The sequence below is a fragment of the Mastigoproctus giganteus genome, chromosome 2, assembly GCF_048544385.1.
Source record: "Mastigoproctus giganteus isolate SK-2022 chromosome 2, ASM4854438v1, whole genome shotgun sequence".
In the NCBI taxonomy this organism is placed as follows: Eukaryota; Metazoa; Arthropoda; class Arachnida; order Uropygi; family Thelyphonidae; genus Mastigoproctus; species Mastigoproctus giganteus.
The window spans coordinates 194,816,264-194,830,829 of NC_143576.1; the positions used below are offsets into that span (position 1 = coordinate 194,816,264).

Sequence of the window (14,566 nt, forward strand, 5' to 3'; positions counted from 1 at the left end):
TTAATCCCCTTGTACAAAGTCATGGTTAGGCCACATCTTGAGTACTGTATACAGGTCTGGAGGCCTCACTTTAGGTAGGATGTAGATCTGCTGGAACAGGTGCAGAGAAGGGCAACTGGATTGGTGAAGGGAATAAAAGGGTTCTCTTACCTAGAGAGGCTTCTGTTCTGCAAATTGCAGTGTTTCAAGGCTAGGCACTTGTCGGGAGATCCGAGTTTTGTTTAAAGCCTTGAATGGATTGAGTAAGCTAAGTGTTAATGGTATTCTATCACTTGCTGAGATATGCCTTATGTCACACATGAGGGGAGAATAAATTCAAGTTGAGGAAGGATAATTGCAGGATAGATGTGCAGAAGTTTGCCTTCAGCCAGTGGGTGGTTGATTGTTGGAACAGGCTTCCATCTGTTGCTGTGGAACTAGATAGGCTGAATAAATTCAAGGGAGAATGAGACAAATTCTTGGAGGCTATGGATGGGTGAATTGTATTGTTTATTTTTTTTTTATTTATTTATTTATTTTTGGCTGATGCTGTATAGGTTTGTTTTCTTCATTTGCCATTACTACTACTACTATTAAAGAAACAGAAAAGAGTGAAATTGGTGGTGTCCTGCTTTCGCAAGTCTCTTAAATTCAATCTGCTCTGAGAGATTGTAGATTCTAGGTGTTACACCACATATCTTACAGTTCAGCCCTGGCCTCCAATGATTATTTCCTCCTAAAAAATCTGAAGAAACACCTACTTGAGCATCAATTTTCAAATAATGGTGATCTCAAGGAAGCTTTTTTTTCAGGCATTTCTTCTTTGCCCTTTAAATGGAAGAAATGCATTGAACTTATGGGGATATGTATATTGAGAAAAGAATTTTTAAAAATTAGGCTATGTTGTTTCTTTATTACTGAGGGTAGGTAACTTTTTGAGTACCTCTTGTAAGCTATATTTGTATTTCTCCATATGTAGTAATATGCTTACAGGCTATAGCAGAATGTAGCTTATAGTTGGAATCTTGGAAGCTACTAGGCTTTACATACCAACTAAGAAATATTGTTCAAGGTTTAAGCCAAAATGGATGTCAGATGAACTAATGAGGCATATGGCAGAAAAGAAAAATGCATGGGATACTTACAAATTAACACATGACACAGAAGCCTATGATAGATACAAGTTGATATGCAACCAAGTTACAAAGGAGGTTAGGCAGGCGAAGGCAGATTACGAGAAATTCTTGGCAAGGGATGCAAAGAAAAACAGCAGAGAGTTCTTTACTTATGTAAACTCTAGAAGGAAGGGGATGAATCAGATGGGTCCACTTGATATTGATGGGTCAACTGTTGATGATCCTGCTCAGGTAGCTAACAAACTAAATGAATATTTTGCATCGACATTCACACATGAAGAGTTATTCAGCGAGGGGAATGCCAGAGGTGTATTCAACTCTAGCAGTAAGCTACAGAATCTTGAAATAACTGGGAGTAAAGTGGAGGAGAAACTGTTGAAGATAAACACAAGAAAGGCACCCGGGGTGGATGGGATCTATCCAGTTATATTAAAGGAGGTAGCAAAGGAAGTAAGCAAACCCTTAGCCATAATTATGAGAGCTTCCTTGGACTCAGGGGAGGTACCCATACTGGAAATGTGCAAATGTGACCCCAATTCACAAAGGAGGATCAAAGGCTGACACAAGTAATTATAGACCTGTGAGCTTAACTTCTGTTCCAGGAAAATTAATGGATGCACTGGTTAAAGAAGCACTGCAGGATCATTTAGACAAGACTTCAGTTATAGCTCGGACACAGCATGGCTTTGTTAAGGGGAAGTCTTGCCTGACCAATTTGATTGGATACTATGATGCAGTCACAAAAGAACTGGATGCAGGGAATAGCTTTGATATTATATACTTGGATCTTAGAAAAGCTTTTGATACTGTTGCACATGGAAGACTGCTACACAAATTGGAGCAGTGTGACATTGGAGTCAAATTGCTGCTATGGATAAAGGGGTGGTTGAGGGGGAGAAGACAGAGAGTGGTAATCAGTGGACACTGCTCATCATGGACTAATGTTATTAGTGGAGTCTCTCAGGGCTCAGTGTTGGGTCCATTATTGTTTTCTATATTTATAAATGATATTGATGATGGTATATCAAGCTTAATGTCCAAGTTTGCAGACGATACAAAGGTTGGCAGGGTTGTCAAGGACACTACTGACACTATGCTGCTGCAACAGGATCTGGAAAGGTTGAGCAGATGGGCTGAGAGGTGGCAAATGAAGTTTAACATTGACAAATGTAAAGTACTACACATGGGAAACAGCAACCCCCATCCCCAGAGCAACGTATCAACTCTGTGGTACTACATTGACAGTGGTAGAGAATGAAAGGGACTTGGGGGTGGTTGTGCAGGCAGATATGAAGTTCTCTGAGCAGTGCAGACGGGCTGCAAGAGTAGCTCATGGAGTATTGTCAATGATATACAGGAATTTTTCCAGCAGGGATAAGGAGGTGATTATTCCCTTGTATAAGGCAATGGTCAGGCCACACCTAGAGTACTGTATACAGGTCTGGAGGCCTCATTTCAAGAAGGATGTAGAGCTGCTGGAACGAGTACAGAGAAGGGCAACAAGATTAGTGAATGGAACAAAGGGGTGCTCTTACGAAGAAAGGCTTAAGTTTTGCAAATTACAGTGTCTGGAGACTAGGCACCAGAGAGGTGATCTGATAGAGGTGTATAAAGCCTTGAATGGTTTGAGCATGCTCAATGCTGATGGGATTCTTCCTCTTGCTCAGAATAATCACCTGAGAGGGCATAAATTCAAATTGAGGAAAGACAGATGTAGGATAGACGTGCGGAAATTTGCCTTTAGCCAGCGGGTGGTTAGTTGGTGGAACAGACTTCCATCCCTTGTAGTGGAGGTTGATAGCCTAAATAAGTTTAAGGCTCAGCTGGACAGGTATTTTGAACGAACAGAGGGATGAAGTGGGTTTTTTTTTTTTTTTTTTTTTTGGCTGATGCTGCATAAGCTTGCTTTCTTGCATCAAATGCCTCTACTAATGCTCATGCTAATGCACATTGAAACAGTTTTGAATGATAGTTCTCTTCTGAAAGCTCTGCGAGTTATTCTTAATTCTTCGCAATTAGTATTTTCCTCTTCTGTTGTGGCACAGGAATAAATGTAAGGCATTATAAAGTTATAAATAAAGTTTTAAACAGTGATGACAATTTCTAGCGTTGTAGCCATGAGGGATAAACAGGGCAGGACTAAGGTATTCCCATGCCCCAGGCAGAAAGATTATTTCAGTGCACCTCTGCATATCCTAGAAATCTACGTAAGATTTTGTAAAAAAAAAATCCGTCCCTTGCTCTTCAGATTCTGGTGCCCTGGATAGCTACCCTGTTAGCCCAGCCCTTAATCCGGCACTGGGGATAAACTGCTCTGCATATATTTGTTTCATCTCATGAACAATAAAGATTACTCTATGATAAGACCATTTAGTAATAATAATTTAAAGTTTATTATTGTAATATTATTTTGCAAAATTCCTGTCATATGATAGGGTGAAAGTTGATTGTTAAAAAGGCTGATGAATGTGTGAAGGCCATATTGAAAAAGTGTAGCAGGCTCTTTTATGAAGGTTATTTTTAAATTTTAATTGCTTCAAAAATGTGATATCAATATTCTCATTTCCCTATTTTGTAATCAAATTTCAAGAAATGGGTAATGTGACTAGGAAAGATAATAGTGAATGGAAAAAGTTTAAGTTAGTGATCAGAATATGACACTTAAAAATTATAAGAAAACCTTAATTCGGCTAAGAAGTGAATGGGAAGAAAGTGCTGGGTCATCTGTTAGAAGTATCATAAAGTGAGACTTTTTTCCCAACCAGACCAAGAGATTCTACTCCCAGATCATGTTAACAAGCCTGAAGATGGAAAATAGTGAGTTCCCAAAATGTAGCCATAAATAGTTTTAAGTGTTTGGCATTGAGGTGATTCAATTCCTTTAAATTGTATCATTCTGATAATAAATGACTTAATCTACCATGTGATATAATAGTGTAGTCTACCAATTCATTAACATAATGATCAACAATCATGTTGACCTCCCCCCCCTTCCAAGTAATTGGAAAAATAAAATGATTTTACCAAAATATGGTAAAATCATTTTATTTTTTCAATAGTATTGGAATTGATCGACATATACTCCCTCCTATCGTGTCTGGGCAGAATTGCAGACACTTTCAAATTCAACCCTAATTCACGGCTTTTTTTCAACAGTGACCTGTACTTGTTAAGTAATTCTGCTGGTCTCCTACTCTTGATATCATTAGTGCCAACGTGTACAACTATATCACCTTTTGTGCCCTTAAAAGATGATATCCGCTCTACAACATCATCAACCTTTGCCCCTGTCAGACATAAAAGACCAGAATTAATAGGTTCAATGGAAAGAAGGAGGAAGGCAGATAATTTATTTGATGTGAAGATTCATTTAATGAAAACATTGAATCTCCACCTGATGAAATCCAAAATTATATCATAATAAAATTTCCAAAATCAATTTCTGACAGTGAAGAAGATTTTAAGTTGTTGAAGTGGTTGGAAAAAAAATCCTGCAACTGTGGCTCATTTCATTGTTGTCATCCTTGCCAGCAGTATAGCTAGCAATAGAGATTTTTGTGTAGCTGGATCCAAGGATCTAATGGAAGAAATAACACAGTTGAACCAACTGTGATGAGATGTTGTGCTCTTTCTGCATAGCAAAAATGGGTAAAATTAGTTGTTACAAATATATTTTTGTTATATTTTTTCTATTTAATTTTTTTTAAAAATATTGTTGATTGATTTTTGCATTATTATTGATGCGTAAAAAATTTAAGAAAATTTTCTTAGCATGTCAGTTCTTTTTTTTTTTTTTTGTTTTTTTTTTTTTTTTTGTTTTGTGGATTTTGGGTCAGGTGTGGTTCCATTTAATGTGAGCATGATTTAGCTCATTGGATCATACAGGACTCTTGGGTTATCTGACCAAGTCCAATTGTGAATATTGTTTTTTCTTAGTTTCTTTGGCAAGAACATGCTGATAGATGAGGCACTGCTGTTTGTGGGGCCCCGTGTCAGCATGCTTTTTTTTTTTTAAATAATACTATTTTTTTCTTCTGTTTTTGTTTGTTTTTTATTATTTTTTTTGTTTCAGTGTAACCAAATACATTGTAAATAGTTTAAACAAATACATTTCTCACCAGATGGTTGTTGCTAGTGCCAGAGAAGTTAGATTCTGTTTGCTTTGTTTACTCAATATGTGAAATGGTTTCTTGTCTCTGTTACTATTATTATTTATTTATTATTTTGTTTTTCTTGACAAAACATGTTATTAAGAGCACATGTAGTGTAATTTTGAATTTTTGTGTGCTTAATGATTTTTTAAACTTGAAAATGGAAATGACTTATATTTATATTTTTAATGTTTATTATTCTTTTCAATGGAACTCAAGTTTTGTTTCATTGGAAATAACAGGTGTCAAAAAACACATTTTTAAATTTAAGTTTTTATTACAAAAAATAAAAAAAATTACAGATAATTAGTGTTGCAGTCATTAGTAAAATGGATTTCAGTACTAATTAACTGTAATTTAGCATTTTTTTTTGAAATAAAGAAGAAAATTTTGGGTCTGCCAGGCCAGATACCACTGTAATTGTAACAATTGGTGGCACCACAACTACCAGAATAATAACATTTTTACAACTCTGTTCAAGCTTTAGGCAGAAGATGAAGCTAAGGATTTGGATACAATCCAGTTGTGATATGCTGTATTCTTGTCTTGAACAGCCTTAGGTGTGGCAATAAAGTTGCCACACCTTGTATAAACTAGTGCAATAAAAAGAACATAAAGTGAAGGAATTCAAAAATGGTTTTATTTTTATTCAAAGTAATCATCATCTTTATTTTATATTTTTTTATTTTATTAATAACAAGATACATGACAGGTAACCATTAACATCATATCTGAGAGCAGAACAATGAGCAGAGTTGATCACAACAGTAAGAAATCCAACAGAAAGATAAACCATTGATAGATTCAAACATTAAAATCATATGTTCAAAAGAAGTATGCATTAAGTTAATTAAAGAAGAAAAAATAATTTAAAAAAAGTAATAAACTATATAAATAAATGAATTTTCTAATTCACCTAATGAATCATCTAATTGAATGCACTTATTACATCATTCTAAAAGTTTCTGAAAAGAGTCAGTGACGGCATCCAAAAAATGATGTTCAGTTCAGTGATTATGTTTTGCTTTATTCCCTTAACATCCTGAAATCTCTTTCCTTTGATGGAAATTTTCACCTTGGGAAAGAGGAAGAAGTCCACTGGTACTAGAGTGGGAGAGTAGGATGGGTGGTTAATCTGTACAATGCCATGTTTCATCAGAGGATCCCTTCATTCCCCTCACCAATCTTGTTGCCCTTCTCTGTACACGCTCAATTAAATCTACATCCTTCCTAAAATGAGGCCTCCAGACCTGTACGCAGTACTCAAGGCGTGGCCTGACCATTGCCTTATACAGAGGGATAATCACCTCCTTTTCCCTGCTAGCAAAATTCCTATATATCATTGACAAAACCCCATGACCTGCCCTGGCAGCCTGTCTGCATTGCTCAGAAAACTTCATATCTGCCTGCACAATTACTCCCAGGTCTTTTTCATTTTCTACCACCTTAAGTGTAGTACCACACAGTTGGTACGTTTCTCTGGGGTTACTTCTACCCATATGCAGTACTTTGCATTTGTCAAGGTTAAACTTCAGTTGCCACTTCTTAGCCCATCTGCCCAAATTATCTAGATCCTGTTGCAGTAGCACACTGCCATTACTGTCATTAACAACCCTGCCAACCTTTGTATCATCTGCAAACTTCGACATTAAGCCTGATATACCTTCATCAATATCATTGATAAATATACAAAACAACAGTGGACCTAACACCGAACCCTGTGGGACACCACTAATAACATTAGTCCAAGAAGAGCAGCACCCATTGATTACCACCCTCTGTCTTCTCGCACTTAACCATCCTTTTATCCATTGTAGCAACTTACCCTTAATACCATTCTGCTCCAATTTGTACAATAGTCTTCCATGTGCAACAGTGTCAAAAGCTTTCCTGAAATCCAAATATATGATATGAAAATTATTTTTTGCATCCAGTTCCTTTGTAACCACATCATAATATCCTATCAAATTTGTCAGACAAGACTTTCCCTTAACAAACCCATGCTGTGTCTGAATTATTTCTGCAGTCTTGTCTAGATGATCCTGCAATGCATCTTTAACCAGCGACTCCATTATTTTACCCGGAACAGAAGTTAAACTAACTGGTCTGTAATTACTCATGTCACCCTTCGATCCCCCTTTGTGAATTGGGGATACATTTGCACATCTCCAGTCCATGGAAACCTCCCCTGAGTCCAAGGATGCTCTCATAATTATGGCTAAGGGTTTGCTTAGTTGCTTTGCCGCCTCCTTTAATATAACTGGATAGATCCCATCCACCCCAGGTGCTTTTCTTATGTTTAACTTCAACAATTTCTCTTCCACTTTGCTCTCAGTTATTACAAAATCATTAAGTATCTTGCTACAATTTGATAACCTTCTGCCATTTTCAAACCTTAATAATTCCTCACGTGTGAATGTAGATGCAAAATACTCATTCAGTTTGTTTGCTATCTGAGCAGGATCATCAACAGTCAAACCATCGATGTCAAGTGGACCAATCAGATTCATCCCCTTCCTTTTAGAGTTTATATAAGTAAAGAAATCCTTGCTGTTTTTCTTAGCATCTTTTGCCAAGGATTTCTTGTAATCTGCCTTCGCCTGCCGAACCTCCTTTGTCACCTGATTACAGATTAACTTATATCTGCCATAGGCTTCTGAGTCGCTTGATAATTTATATGCATCCCATGCATTTTTCTTCTCTGTTACGAGTCTTATTAGTTCATTTGACAACCATTTAGGCCTAAACCTTGAACAATATTTCTTTTAGTAGCTTCCACGATTAATTCCTTGAATGCTTCCCACTTAGAATTTACTGTTGGTAACATCGTCAGTTGATCCCACTGTACAGAATTTAAAAACTGTCGGAGACCACTGTACTCGCCTTTACGGAAGCAAAAACCCTTTCCTTTACCCCTGATGGTAATTAAATCTTTAAGTAAATCCCACGTCAGTACACTGTGATTACTGCCCTAGTGGTTCTTCTCTCTGCAAATTCCTAATACATGAATGATCACTGCTGATAACCAGATCAAGAGTATTACTTACTCTGGTTGCCTCTCGAACATGCTGCTGCAGAAAACAATCATCCAATAAATCCACAAAAGTCTGACTAGTGTGTGAGTGCCCAACCGACAAGTTCCAGTCAATATCTGGGAAGTTAAAATCCCCCATTATAAGACATTCCGATTTACTAGCCCACTCTATTTCTCTGTACAATTGTTCATTGTACTCATTCAAGTCATTAGGCCTATAACACACTCCTACTCTTATTTTTGCTTTCGCAGTGCTTATGTCACACCAAACTGACTCAACAGTGCACTGTTCATATATATCAACTGGATGCACTTCTTTTGATTTTATGTTTTTCTTTATTAACAACATAACACCTCCTCCCTTCCTATCCTGTCTGTCCTTTCTGTACGCATTGTACTCCCCAAATTCCAATTCGGCATTCCTTATATCTGTGTGACACCACATCTCTGATATACCAACAATATCCGCCTTTCATGTCTTGAGCAACACTTCAAATTCATCAAATTTATTTACTATACTTCTAGCATTGGTATACATGCACCTATTCTTATTCTTAGTTACTCTAACACAGCCCATATACCCATCTGTTTCACGATGACTGCTATCTGTCCCTGAAACCCTCAACACCCCTCGCTCCAGGCCGCTACTTATTCTAATAGAAGTTATGCAAGAATCACCTTGACCTCTGCCTACGGCTACTGTTAAACTATTAGTCCTTGTATCCCCCCCAAGCTATCAGTTTTCCGACCCACCTAACACTGCCTCGATAGCATCAGCAAATATTCTTGCACTCTTTCTATTTAAGTGTATCCCATCCCTGTAGAAGCAGTCTCTCCTGTTAACAAGTACAGTCCAGGTTGAAAAAAATTCTATCCCTTGAGCCTTGCACAGTCTTTCCAGGGCCGAATTTATCGACAAGGCTCTCATCATATACTCTCTCCTATCGTGTCTGGGCAGAATTGCAGACACTTTCAAATTCAACCCTAATTCACGGCTTTTTTTCATCAATGACCTGTACTTGTTAAGTAATTCTGCTGGTCTCCTACTCTTAATATCATTAGTGCCAACGTGTACAACTATGTCACCTTTTGTGCCCCTAAAAGATGATATCTGCTCTACACCGTCATCGACCTTTGCCACTGGCAGACATACCCTGGTCCTGTTCCACCTATCCTTTTTACACAATATATTTCCCGTCTCCCTGACAATAGAGTCACCAACAACTACTAGTTCCTGTGGGACCAGCGCATTCTGCCTTGGGGGTTGCCGCTGTGTTTCGTGATGACCAAGTGCAAGCTCTGGCGTTGATGTGGGCAGCTGAGAGCCTGATGGGCTCCTCAATTTAGATCTTTCGAGGGCATCCATCCTGTCCTTCAAACTCTCATATAGGCCCATAACAACGCTGAGTTGTTGCCTGATTTCCTTACACTCCTTACATCGCGCACACACAAAGACATCCCCCATGGCAATATCATGTTCCGTTCCAGATAGTTCGGCAAACATTTCACAAGTTGCACATTTTTTTAGGCTGTGATGCGTTGGAGAATCGCCCCCCTCAGTTCTCCATCGAGTCACAGCACTCCTGCCACTTTGTGCCCGTTGCTTTGCTGCTCTAGTTTGGGGCATGATATTTTAAATTAATAAGATCAATAAATTAAATTAAATTAAATGTCAGTACTACGCTATTTAATAGAAACAGTGAAGCGTATCACTGTTTCTATAATTATACGTTAGAGCTACTTAACTACCTCAATTAAAAAATTGAATTCCCTATCACTATATACAAAAACAATGCCTACAAGATTCGAACGAAATAATGGTTTTATAAAGTATTACGTATATCTACAAAAACTGTTTATATAAATTAAAATAAAAATAACCAGCGTAATTAGAACTATAAGACTACGTATTAAGTACAATATAAAATAACAATTATGTAAATAAAAAGCAAACACTTATCGTTTTTTTCGGAGCCTGTAACTTGCAACTGTATTTTCTAAAGAGAGTCAGCGCCCTCTTCTCTGGTGCCTAGTCTCCAGCAGTGGCTGGAGACTAGGCACCTGTGCGGTGATTTGATTGAGGTATATAAGGTCTTGAATGGGTTGAACATGCTGAATTCTGATGGGATCCTTCCACTTGTTCAGATTACGAACCTAAGGGGGCATAAATTCAAATTAAGAAAAGACAAATGTAGAATAGATGTGCGGAAATTTGCCTTTAGCCAGCGGGTGGTTAATTGCTGGAACAAACTTCCATCTGTCGTTGTGGAAGTTGATAGGTTGAATAAATTTAAGGAGGAACTGGACAGGCATTTGGAGAGAATGGTGTGATTTTTTTTTTTTTTTTTTTTTGTTGGCTGATGCTGCATAAGCTCATACATTTGCTTTCTTGCATCACATGCCACCACTACTACTACTACTAAATGTCTTCACAAAAGTGTAGAATGGGCGGGGACATTGTTGTGCAACAAGAACCAGCTGCCTTTTTCTCAAAATTGTGCCTTCACCTGGGAAATACACTTCAATAGTCTTTGAAGCACCTGTTGGTAGAAAGCAGCATTGACTGTCTCTTCTTTAGATATAAATTCTTTGCAAATCACACCTTGTTTGTTGAAAAACGTAATCAGCATTGTCTTGATCCTGGACTTCTATAAACAAAAGTTTTTGGACCTTAATGATTATTTTGAAGTCCACTGCATGCTCTGATGCTTCATCTCTAGGTTGTACTGAAACACCCAACACTCATTTCCACTGGCAATTCAGACAAGGAAATTAGGATTGTCTTGACAAGTCTGGATGAAGTCGTCACATGATGCCACTCTTCATTGCATCTGCTCATCCATCAGGCTGTGTGGCACAAATTTTGTACAGACCTTTCTTTTCTGTAAATCTCTGTGCAGAATATTATGAATCATCTCCTTATTCATATCTAACTCGTCAGCCATCGTTCCAAGTCTCAAATGACAATTTCTGAGGTAACTTTTTCTGGTATTTCCTGTGTATGCCTTTTCAAGGAAAATCAGATTAAGGTTGTTGGGATATGATACTCAAGTGACTAAATATATTGTACCAAATCATATAGAAAAAGATGTGGCTGTCAGTAGGATGTTTGCATTCCACCCCAGTGAAAAGAATCTAGTATAGTCTTTTGTAATCATGTATGTGTGAGTATATTGTTGTGCAGAAATGCAACACAGGCATAAAACCTATGCCTAGATACATGACCTTTATCACTTTTCACAATTGTGTTTGTGGAAAGTGATAAAGTTCAGTGACAACAGAATTCAGATAAAAGTGATCTAAATTGATTTTCATTATTTTTTTTGGCTTGTGATGGTAGATCCACAATTCATTTCTGCCATGTTGGCTTTGGTTTTTTACTCTGTGCTTAAAAATTGATAAATATAAATCACAAATGATGTTATTTTTTATTTATCAGCTGATTTATAATTATTGCTGTTGTTTTCATTACAGGTTGTAGTGTTTGAAGTAATTCAATTACAGGCTCCAGATGGATCTACAGATCAACAACAAGCTATTGCAACTATGGCTGATGGCAACAGCACAATGACAGTAACTACAACTAATGGGGAATCTGGGCTGACAATTCTTCAACCTGTAATAGAAGAAAGTTTAGCTGATGTAGTGGCAGCTGCAGTTGCTCAAGTCCATGGTGAAGATCCTGATGTTTTGGGTGATGATATTCACGTTAGTAGGTTTGAAGGTAAAAGTAATTTTTTAAATCATAACAGAATGCTTATTTTTTATAATAAAAAAATAAACAAACTTTTAAACTTTAGAAACCTGAATTTTATAAACCTTAAAGTTCATAAGTTAGCCAAACACAAAATTATCTATTAAAAGTTAGAGAATTTTATAATTGGCTGATTGCACTGCATGAAAAAGTGAATCTAGGAATGCATCAGTCATATCTTAAGATTATCACTTAACACTGCACATCATAAATCAGTGGCTCAGCTTTTCACCCAACAGTGAAAATGAACTCTTATCTAATGTGAAATTATTAAGTCACCCTAGTATATTTTAGTCCTGTTTGGAACTCCATCCTTAGAGATGAGGATGATCTGATCTCTTTATGAAGCCCTTAAATAAAAATATATAGCCAGAATTTAAAACAAATACACCAACCGTTTAACTATAGTGGTTTAATACTGAATCTACCAAACGATACTACACAGTAAAAAAATATATGCAAAAAACTGATTTACAAAATAAAATTTGCAATAAAAAATTTTAAAATATACAATAAAATATGAATAAAATATTTAAAATACAATAAAATTAAAAGCGATAAAATTTTGGGGGCTTCCGCCTCCTTTCTCAACAACAATGATGTTTAAGCAACACATCCTTAAGTAACAGGCTCACAGCACACATTGTTGACCAGGCGCATGCTCAATATTTCTTCCATGTGAACCAGAACTGGAAGCGGCTCGGGAGTGTGGAAATATAAAACGCTCGTCTTTTGCCAGGACCACGGCTTCCAGCAGGGGGTAAAATTGAACACCCCTGTCCCTATTCATACTATTGTTCTCAGACGAGCCTATCCACAAACTCTCCAGCCACTTACGGTCCCAGAACCTATGCGCCCGGTCAAGGATGACAGCATTCACAGGGGAGACCTGATGATGTTTCTCCCAATAATGCTCAGTAATGGCGGACTCATTGAACTCTGCGGTCTGTATAGCTCGCATGTGCTCCCCCAGATGGTCTTTTAATTTTCCTATATATTTTTTCTAAAAATATATAGGAAAATTAACATGTAGCATTTTTTCTCAATGAACCAGTCCACACTTTTTAAAGCGATCCTAGTAATTTCTACTTGTTTTGAGGCACCTCTGTAGCCAGGTGAGCAGGAGCAGCAGTGCGTAGCACATGCTTCTTGATTAGATCGGGGTTTGAGCCCGTGATCACCAAATATGGAGGATGCGGAAAGGTCAGGGAATGACCACCGCATATCCCCGGAGCAATATGGCCTTAGTTGCTAATGCTCCTAAAAACCAAATAATAAACAAAACAAACTTGTTTTGAAACTTAAACACACACACACACAGCAACCCAAAGGTCATGGGTTCGAATCCCGCCTCGGGCTTGGATCAGAGTAGAAAATACAAAACCCTTGGGAGGTGCAATATGGCCACAGAAGCTGATGCGCCAACAACTAACAAAAACACACACACACACACACACACACACACAGATGGTTGTTTCTCAAATGATGCCTGCCAATGAAGACTACATTTTAAACTTTCTCATTTATTTTTGCTACCTATTTTAGCTTCATTTGTATCAGTCTTAAAATCAAACTGGAATAAGGACATTGTGTTAAACAAGGAGGGGTGTGGGTGAATAATTTGGACAACCAAAACATATTTTGTACTTTTAATTCATTCATATTCCATTTTTTCCAGTTTATTCTTATTCAGGGAGATAACTTTTTTTGGTATTCCCCATGTATTTCCTTTTCCAGCAATAGCAAAGATTAAGGTTGTTGGGATAGGGTAAAGTAAAAGTAAAAAAGTAAAGCGCAGCCATTATCAACCCACTGCAGGATGGAAGCCTCCTCAACAATTCATGCTGAAGGAAATGGACCATAATCTGCCACGCTGGTCCAGTGTGGGTTGGCAGATCGACTGTATTCAGCAGTCAGGTGCTTGAACCCCAGTCTACTCAAAGAGCGTGTGCTACTGCACTCCCGCTCCTGACCACTTGGCTACGGAGGCCTATTGGGATAGGGTATCCATCCCAAATTTAATACACAAATATCTCTTCAGTTACAGAAGTTTGGGATATGTGCTTTTACATATGTACAAATTATTCTTAGGAACAATTTTTTTTTGTAATTACTCAAGGCATTTTTAGTTAAAGAAAGGAGGCTTTAGAGGTATATAATGCAAGAAAGTAAGCTTATACAGCATCAGCCAAAAAAAAAAAAAAACCCTTCCCATTTCTCCCATCCATTCACTCCAAAAGTATGTCTAGTTCTGCCATGAATCAATTTAAGCTGTCTACTTCTACAACAACAGATGGAAGTTTGTTCCAGCAATCAACCGCCTGCTGGCTAAAGGAAAAATTTCTGCACATCTATTCTACAATTGTCTTTCCTCAATTTGAATTCGTGCCCCCATCAGGTGTGGAATCTGAGTAAGAGGAAGAATCCCATCACATTGAGCTTGCTCAAACCATTTAAGCCCTTATAACACCTCAATCAGATAACCTCGCAGGTGATTAGTCTCCAGATGCTG

General features: G+C 37.6%; 1 protein-coding gene across 2 annotated transcripts in view; it reads left to right on the plus strand.

The window, feature by feature from the left end:
* LOC150089880 (uncharacterized) overlaps nucleotides 1-14,566 on the plus strand; it is a 134,183-nt gene that overhangs the window by 88,613 nt on the left and 31,004 nt on the right. For both annotated transcript variants that reach the window (XM_090368881.1, XM_090368883.1), the window contains exon 9: nucleotides 11,775-12,024. In XM_090368881.1, coding sequence (XP_090225007.1) covers nucleotides 11,775-12,024 — 250 coding nt within the window. The remainder of the gene's footprint in view (nucleotides 1-11,774; nucleotides 12,025-14,566) is intronic.